The 9,501-nt window shown below is 39.6% G+C and overlaps 1 protein-coding gene across 1 annotated transcript; it reads left to right on the top strand.

Moving 5' to 3' along the window:
- Positions 1-7,287: 7,287 nt before the first annotated feature.
- Positions 7,288-9,296, top strand: LOC131164243 (7-deoxyloganetin glucosyltransferase-like). The gene is made up of 2 exons (XM_058121283.1): positions 7,288-7,944; positions 8,184-9,296. The coding sequence occupies exons 1-2, from the start codon at positions 7,428-7,430 to the stop codon at positions 9,164-9,166; spliced, it is 1,500 nt and encodes a 499-aa protein (XP_057977266.1). The 5' UTR covers positions 7,288-7,427; the 3' UTR covers positions 9,167-9,296.
- Positions 9,297-9,501: the final 205 nt, after the last annotated feature.

The raw sequence follows: 9,501 nt of genomic DNA, 5'->3' as shown, positions 1-9,501 counted from the left end.
CCTCGCCGCAACATCCACCTCGTTCGCTCAAGCCTTCCGTCTCTCTATAGCAGACAGTAGCGGACGACCCTGCTTCCCGAAGGCCGTCACCACCCGACGACGTCTTCTCCGGCAAAGAGCAGCAGAAGCTCTCGACGACGTCTCAATCTCTCGGTTCTTCGTCTTCATCTCAGTTTTTTGCTCCACCTCGTTTGTCTTCGCTCATCCTTGGCTGATTAATCTCTCCACCTCTCTTGTCGTCGTCGACTCATCCTAGTCACTCGTCACTGGCAGACTACCTCTCTCAGGCTCTCTCGGATGCCTCTCTCTTTCCAGCGTCTTCTCCAGCGTTCTCGGTTCATGTCTCAGTCCTCTGGAAGTTTCTCATGAAGGGGCGAACAGCAATCCTCTCTGGCTTTCTCTTCTCGGCTGGTGTGTCTTCTGTAGCAGCTTTGATGGTCTCTCTCTCTCAGTCTCTCTCTGTTCCCAGTTCCGGCAGCATCTCTTAGGTCTCTTTTGAATACTCAATCCTACCATCTCTCAGACACGAGAAAAACATTTCCCTCGTCATTTTTTTTTTTTGGATATTCCTCGACTTCTCAGTGGTTCTCCGTTCGCCATCTTCGGCGTTCTCCATCTCCGGCGTTTTTCATAAGGTTCTTGATTTTTCGGTGGCGTTTTCCTGGCGTCGTCTCTCTTCTCGTCAGACCGTCGTCTTCGCAGTGCTTTAGTTGTTTAGTGGCACATCATCTTCGTCTCTCTAAACCCGATTACGGCTCGCCTCTGGTCATCATTCTCCGGCATCTGTTCGTGCTCAGTTCTCAGCGGCAGCCCCCCCCCCCTCAGCTCTCTCAATCTCCGGCGTCATCTCTGTAGCTTCTTGATTTTTCGGTGACTCGCTAGCACGCAGTTCTCTTTTGGCTCTCTCTCATTTCAACTCTGGTCGTCTTCTTCGGCATCTAGTCAGTTTTCTTAGTCATCGGTGGTATTCCTTGTCTTAGTTTCAGCTCGCCTTAGTGATCTCAACACTCCGATGGCATTTTCGGCTTCTCTGATTAAACTCGAAGATTATCAAATTGAAGGTTTATATTTTTGGTTGTTGCAAAGATCGGCTTTGACTCGATTCAGCGGTTTGATTTATCTGCACTGTTTTGACGTTATAGATGCATTTGATTCTTCAATGGTTGCAAATATTGTCACAGATTCTTCAACCTCTTTTAAGATCGTTATCCCTGGTCTTACCAGTGAACAATACCGTCAACTGGATCTTTTATCGCCCTTGAATACCAACTCTGCCAATTTTTTCGGTAACCTTGCCTCTTGTCATCTATTTCTTCTTCTAACACTGAATGAATTGTTGATTCATGTGCCTCCGATCACATGACTTCGAATTTGTCTTCTTTTGATAATATTCAACTTCTCAATCAACCATACCCCATTAATCTTTCAAATGGTGACATTGTTCCCATAACTCATACCAGCACTATACAATTTTCTCCTAATTTCTTTCTCTCTAATGTTCTTTATGTACCTTCATTTAAATTTAATTTATTATGCATCAGCAAACTTATCAATGATCTCAATTGTGTTGCTATATTTTTTCCCACTTTTTATGTCTTTCAGGACCTATCAACGAGGGGACTGATTGGAACGTGTGAAGTACGGGATAAGTTTTACCTCTATAAACCTCCCTCTGCCTCATTTTTCCACTCTCAATGTGATTCTGACGCTATTCTTTGGCATCAACGTCTTGGTCACCCTTCTATTTCATGTATTCCGAAAACCTTAAATATTTCTCCTTCTCATTTGCCTTGTGATGTTTGTGCTAGAGCAAAACACACTCGTTTACCTTTTTCTTTAAATACAAATAACAACACATTTTGTTTTAATCGAATTTATTATGATATATGGGGTGGTTATCCTACAGCTTCACTTTCTGGTGCACATTATTTTTTAACAATCATGGATGACTACTCGCGTGCTACATGGGTATATCTTATGCGCATGAAATCTGATACTTTATCTTGCCTTACAAATTTTTGTGCCATGGTTAAAAATCAATTCAATTGCATAGTTAAACATGTGCGCACTGATAATGGTAGAGAATTTCTATCCACTACACTCCAAACTTTTTTTCCATGATCAAGGCATTTTTCATGAGTGCACATGTGTGGATACACCTCAATAGAATGGTGTTGCCGAACGTAAACATCTTCATCTTCTTAATGCGGCTCGATGCTTATGTTTTCAAGTTAATCTTCCCATCTCTTTTTGGGGTGAATACATTCTCACAGTCACTTATTTAATTAGCTGCACCCCTTCACTCAACCTCAGTCATAAGTTCCCTTATGAACTTCTTTTTCAGAAACTACCATTATATACACACTTGCGAGTGTTTGAGTGCTTGTACTATGCCCAAACTGCTCGCCAACACCATGATAAATTATCTCCCCATGCTCTTCGATATGTTTTCTTAGGTTATCCTACTCATCACAAGGTTTATCGTGTCAATGATCTTGAAAACAAAAAAAAATTTATCTCTTGTGATGTCACTTTTGAAGAGAATATTTTTCCCTATCATCTCATATCTCCAACTCTTACATCTACTCCAGTCCTTCCCCTTCCCATTCCTGATATACATCCTTCCTATACTTTACCTACTCCACCAACCACACCAAACCTAAGCCCCCTATCTGTCCCTCCTCACTTGGTCTCCTCACTGCCTCCCTCACCCTCACCCCCTTCCCCACCACCCCCTCTGCCCACGTCTTCACGACCCAAATAAGTTGTCACACATCCCTCTTAGTTGGCTAATTATATCTTCCCTACTTTACCATAGTCCTCCATGGCTTCACAGGTTTCAAGATGTCCCTCAGGTACGGTTCATTGTCTCTCCTCTTTTTTTTTTTTTTATCTTATCATCGTTTCTCTAATCAACACTTGGATTTTCTTTCTGTTATATCCCAACATCCCAAACCCACCTCATATTCTTAGGTTGTGCTACACTTCCATTGGCATGATGCCATGGCTTCTAAAATTCAAGCCTTAGAAACCAATAATACATGGGTTATTCAACACCTTCCACTTGGAAAAAAACCAATTGGCTGTAAATGGGTGCTCAAAACAAAACTTTGGGCTGATGGATCCATAGAGCGACACAAAGCTCGCTTGGTGGCCAAAGGCTACACTCAGGTAGAAGGTTTAGATTATCATGATACTTTTGCTTCTGTTGCTAAACTCGTTACTGTCAGGTGTGTTCTTGCAGTGGCTACAGCTCGAAATTGGCATTTCCTTCAATTGGACATCAACAACACTTTTCTTCATGGTGACCTCAATGAGGAGGCTTATGTGATCCCTCCACCGGGTTATAGCAAACAAGGGGAGACTCGTGTTTTTCGTCTTCAAAAATCCCTTTATGGCCTCAAGTAAGCTTCTCGCAATTGGTTCTCTAAATTATCTTCTGTTTTACTTACTGCGAGCTTCACCCAATCTCAGGCTGATCACTCTTTTTTCACCTACTCTCGGGGCCAATCTTTTACTCTTATACTTGTTTTTGTTGATGACATTCTCATGGCAGACAATGATCTCTCCAATATTAGCACTTTCAAAGTCATGCTCGCTCAGAAATTCAAACTCAAGGATCTTGGCAAATTGAAATATTTACTTGGCCTTGAAGTAGCTCGCTCTCCCACTAGCATCTTTCTTAACCAATGCAAATATGCTTTTGATATCCCCACTGATAGCGGTCATTTGGGTGCTCACCCTATCCACTTTCCCATGGAACAAAATTTGAAGCTCTATAATACTAATGGTGATCTTCTCTCCGATCCAAGCTCGTTTCGGCGACTCGTTGGAGGTTTGATATATCTTACCATCACTCATCCTGACATTGTATTTCCAGTCAATATTCTTAGTCAACTTATGCACCAGCCCAGACAAACCACATTATGATGTTGTTGTACGTGTTCTTCGATACATTAAGGCATCTCCTGGATAAGACTTATTTTTTCCTACTACCAACACTCTTCAAGTCTTAGCTTATTCTAATTCGGATTGGGCTAGTTGTACACTTACTCGCCGCTCCACCACTAGATTTTTCATTCAATTGGGCACTAGTCCAATTTCTTGGCACACTAAGAAACAAACTACAGTCTCTCGCTCCTCCGCCGAAGCTGAGTGCCAGACACTTGCTTCCACTACCTGTGAACTTACATGACTCAAAACTCTTTTAAATGATCTTGGCGTACTGCATTCCCAGCCTATATTTTTATATTGTGACAACAAGCGACTCTTCACATTGCTCAGAATCTTGTTTTCCACAAACGTACCAAACATATAGAAATCGACTGTCATATTGTTCATGAAAAGTTATGGGCTGAATTCTTCTTCACTAAGCATATTCTTACCCACAGTCAGCTTACCGATATCCTCACCAAAGTCTTGGGTCGTGAACATTTCCAAGACTTATCACGCAAGTTAGGCATTACGGATCTCTATACTCCAACTTGAGGGGGAGTATTAGAGAAATATATACTTTCCATTTAGAATAATATATACTTTCCATTTTTTTCAATTCTCTCATGTATATATACCCTTATAATCCTTGTATTATGTGTGAATCAATAGAGAAAAATGATTGTAGGTTGAACCAACATAAAGAAAAACCTATAAAATAAAGAAAAGAAAGTAGTAGGAGGTTCCAAAATTGTCACTTTAAATCTTAAAATAAATTTTCACTTAATGTAGATGGTTGAGGTCTACATTCATACCTCCTAGAACAATTCCCATGGGTAGAAAGAAATAGTGTATATAACAATGCTATGGTATTACCTTCTACACCCAAAAATAGCCTCCATAGGTCCTCCAACTTGTACGGTTGGCAAGGATTGTTATTTTAATTACCAAAAAAATATTGAAATAACTAGCTAATGGTCCTCCAACTTGTTTGGTTAGCAAGGATTGTTATTTTAATTACCAAAAAAATATTGAAATAACTAGCTAATGGTCCTCCAACTTGTTTGGTTGGCAAGAATTATTATTTTAATTACCAAAAATTATTGAAATAACTAGCTAATGGTCAAATTTATGTGATCTAAAACTTATGTGAACTTATGAATATAGAATTAGCATTGTACTGTAACGACAAATTTTTTGTCTTAAAAATAAAGATAAGAAAATCAAAATAAAATGTTAATTTACATTGTAATAAATAGAAGAGTGAGTACAATATCTGTATATTTTACAATAAAGTAAATGGCCTTTAACTCAATTTCCTTGAAAATGGATCCACTGTTTTGAAGTCTTGAGCGTTGGCCTAATAAGGCTTAATCTCGTTTTGATGATAACAAACTAATGATACTAATTGTGATTTCAAGTTATATTTCAGGTATGATATTTCTCACAAGCACAAAGAATAAACCTAGTAAAGATTGACTAAAGCTAAACTTAAATTCACAAGTCATGAAGAATACAAGCTCATTGAAGTATTGATCAAGCTTGGACGACGTTAAAGCTATACTACATGAAAACTTAGGATTTCTATGTTTTTAAATATTCTTAGAGTTTCATATAAGTACTCTTAAACTTCAAATCTGTTTATGAAGCTCTTAGGAATAAACATTGGACTTAGAGGTCTGTTTAAAATTTTGGAAGATACTTTTACAAGTCAAAAAATCTTTTCAAAGTAAAACAAACAAGTTTTGAAATAAAAAAAATATGGAAATACATTGAGTTACAGAGTGGTTAGGTGACTGAGGCTAATTGCTTAGATGACTGAACTGCTACTGCTAGTGTAAAAGGAAATCAGAATAAGGTCAGGCGATTGAACTGCTACTGCCTCTTCTAGAGCACTTATGTTAAATGGTTTAGGCGACTGAACACTGTGTTTTAAACTTACGAACTGCGCTGATTTCTTTCCAAAATTATAAGATATGATTTCCAAACTTGAGGAAAATTGTAAGATTTCTTCCTAAACTATATAAGGGTTATTAAATTCACATTAGGGTACCAATACACATGCATACTTACTGATTATACTTTAATTCAAATCCTGAAAAAGCTTTTCAGGGGTGCCTAGTTAAAATTGGGGTGTCTACAGTTGCCCCTTTTTGTAGGCTTTATTGTTTTAATGTAACAATAGAAACTCTCTTACGTTATTTGTAGCAACAAGTTTGTAAAGATAAAAAATAACTATTTTAACTAGGCAGTCTTGAAAAAACCTGGCGTAATAGAATCAACTTTAAGTCCGATCAATCACTGATTGTTTTATTTTCAAATTAGAGTCCCGATTATTTTTAGTTGAGTCTTTTTCAAAATTTTAAGTCAAAATTGTAACTTGAGTTCTTCAAAAGTTTTAAATTGAGTCTTTTAGTTGCCAAAGTGAGTCTTTCAATTTTAAAATTAGGGATTTTTGTTAGATCTTAAGGTCATTTTTTAATTACCAGGTTTTCTTGGGGCAAGACTGTTTAGTGTTGACATGGAGATTTCATTTAGAATAAAAAGCACAATGAGGTCACATTTTTATTAAAAAGGGATGGGGCACATGTCCAAGGTACAACTCACACTGCAACACACATACAATAAGGAATATTAAAAAGGGGGAAATGTAGCATACAGGGAAATAAAACTACAAAATGCAGGGAAATACCAAACTAAAAATACAAGGAAAAAGGATGCATGGTACAAACAGAAGTTGCATTACAAGAGAACGTGGGGGTACATCCATGTACATAAAAAATTTATAAAAAAAAAAAATAAATAAATAACTAAAGCCCTCCACTCTTGGGTTGCCAGTTGACCTAGCTGGAGTTTTTTCCCAAGGTATAAAGAAAAAAGCAATGACATTTATGTGATTGATTTATGTTATATTCCATTTCCTTGTGTATACTTAATTTGGTAATTTGACTTGTAAAATCTGAACTCTGAGCATTATTATTATTATTATTATTTGTATTACCAATTGTAAATTTTTGGAAAAAAGATAATTTCAATTTTTTGAAAAATTTAGGAAAATATTTCTTATCTATTTGTCCAAAGTGATATTATATATCACAGACCCATATTAAGTTCATGTTATTAAGATTGATATTATAAGATATGAAAAGACTATGAAATTAAGTATGAAATTATGTTGGTATGAATTTCAATGCTTATGGATGAATTTTTTTAAAAAAGATAATTAATATAATTTAATATTATTTTATACAAATGTACACAGATTCAAACTCAACTCAAAAGTCAAAATCTATGCCAAAAGTGTCCACCTCCACCGTCCCTATTATTCCCCCTCCATACTCGGCGGAAGAAATTAGTATTCTAATGAAGGCGCCGCACAAGACAGCCGACTCTATCGGACCAAACGCACATGCACTCATCTCCTCTTATAAAAGCCTACATCCGGATCTCTCTGCCACCTTTCACCTACATCCTAGTGATACATAGAAGCGGAAATGGGTACTTCAGCGGCGGCCAGTGACAAACCACACGCTGTGTGCATCCCATATCCAGCCCAGGGCCACATAAACCCCATGCTCAAACTGGCGAAGCTTCTCCACCACCGAGGCTTCCACATCACCTTCGTCAACACCCACTACAACCACAAACGCCTCCTCAACTCTAGAGGCCCCAACTCCCTTGATGGCCTGCCGGACTTCCGATTCGCCTCCATCCCAGACGGCCTTCCTCCCTCCGACGCCGACGCCACCCAAGACATCCCTTCTCTCTGCGACTCCACCTCCAAGACCTGCTTGGCCCCGTTGCGCGCTCTTCTCGCCCAGCTCAACGACGCTTCCTCCGGCTCGCCGCCGGTCACCTGCATCGTCTCCGACGGGGTCATGAGCTTCACTTTGGATGCCGCCGAAGAGCTGGGAGTTCCTGAAGTGCTGTTCTGGACGACCAGCGCTTGCGGTTTACTTTGCTACATGCAATACCCTCATCTCATCGAACGAGGTCTTACACCCCTTAGAGGTGTGTATATTATTTAAAACTTTTTAATGTTCAAAACTTTTGACTGTTTGGAAATGATGAAGTATGTATCCTTTTGATTAATTTGTTTGCAATTTTCAGGTTCTGATTTGTGTTCTTGTGCGTCGTAGCTTTGTTTCAATTTTTTTGAAAAAGAACATGATTGTAGTTTAAATTTTGAATATATGTTGTCGCCTTTGGTTTCTTTTCCCCACTCTTCACTTTTTCTCTTTGTTTGGCAGATGCAAGCTTTCAAACAAATGGGTACTTAGACACCATTATAGACTGGATTCCAGGAATCAAAAGCATCCGACTTAGGGATATTCCAACTTTCGTCAGAACCACAGACGCAAACGACATCATGCTCAACTTCCTCAAGCGAGAAGTTCTCAGAATCTCCCGAGCTTCCGCCCTCGTGTTGAATACCTTTGACGCTTTCGAATCGGACGTCAGGGAAGCCATCTCCGCCATGGTCCCCCGCCTCTACACCCTTGGTCCCCTCCACCTCCTCGTCAACCGAATCCAAAACGACGACGCTGCCTTGAAATCCATAGGCTCAAATCTCTGGAAAGAACAGCCCGAGTGCATCGACTGGCTGGACACCAAAGATCCCAACTCAGTCGTCTACGTGAACTTTGGCAGCATCACGGTGATGACGGCCCACCAACTGACCGAGTTCGCCTGGGGTCTGGCCGCGAGTCAGAAAACTTTCCTGTGGATAATACGTCCGGACCTGGTCGCTGGCGAGTCCGCGATGCTGCCGCCGGAGTTCGTGACAGAGACGATGGAGAGAGGGATGCTGGCGAGCTGGTGCCCGCAGGAGGAGGTACTGAAGCACCCGGCGATCGGAGGGTTCTTGACACACAGCGGGTGGAACTCGACGTTGGAGAGCGTGTGCAGCGGAGTGCCGTTGATATGCTGGCCGTTCTTCGCGGAACAGCAGACGAACTGCTTCTACAGCTGCGGGGAGTGGGGGATTGGAATGGAGATAGATAGTGATGTGAAGAAGAAAGAGGTGGAGAAGCTGGTGACGGAGTTGATGGATGGGGAGAAGGGTAGGGAGATGAAGAAGAAGGCGATGGAGTTGAAGGAGAAGGCTGCGGCGGCCGCCGTATTTGGAGGGTCTTCTTACAGCAACTTGGACAAGTTGATTCGTGAGGTGCTGTTGACATCGGAACAAGATGAGTCATTGAGAACGATTTCAGATTTTGCGTGTAGTCAATAAATTTTTACACTAGTTCCTTGTGGAGTCTATTCGGTGTCAGAGAAATTTAATTTGATGAGCTGTTTTCTTATGAATAGAAATGATTTTGTTGTGGAGTCAATAAATTTTTACCCTAGTTCCTTGTTGGTAAGCTGTTATGACTTTTTAGTACAACAATATTATACTTATTTAGCAAAAATATTATACTTATTTACCAAAAATATTATACTTTTTACCTACTACTTTAAATTATAATATATATACACACAAGTCATAATATATATAATATGATACCCACAAAAGAGTATGTATTTATAATTATTTTAAATAATAGGTAAGAAAAAGTATCAATAAGT

Source organism: Malania oleifera, chromosome 9, assembly GCF_029873635.1.
Source record: "Malania oleifera isolate guangnan ecotype guangnan chromosome 9, ASM2987363v1, whole genome shotgun sequence".
NCBI lineage: Eukaryota > Viridiplantae > Streptophyta > Magnoliopsida > Santalales > Ximeniaceae > Malania > Malania oleifera.
Note: the sequence above shows the minus strand (reverse complement) of the source record. Positions and strands in the feature narration are given on the sequence as shown.

Coding starts and splice junctions, on each gene's coding strand:
- LOC131164243 (XM_058121283.1), top strand. CDS start 7,428: ATGGGTACTTCAGCGGCGGCCAGTGACAAACCACACGCTGTGTGCATC. Junction 7,945..8,183: donor AGGTCTTACACCCCTTAGAG/GTGTGTATATTA, acceptor TTTGTTTGGCAG/ATGCAAGCTTTCAAACAAAT.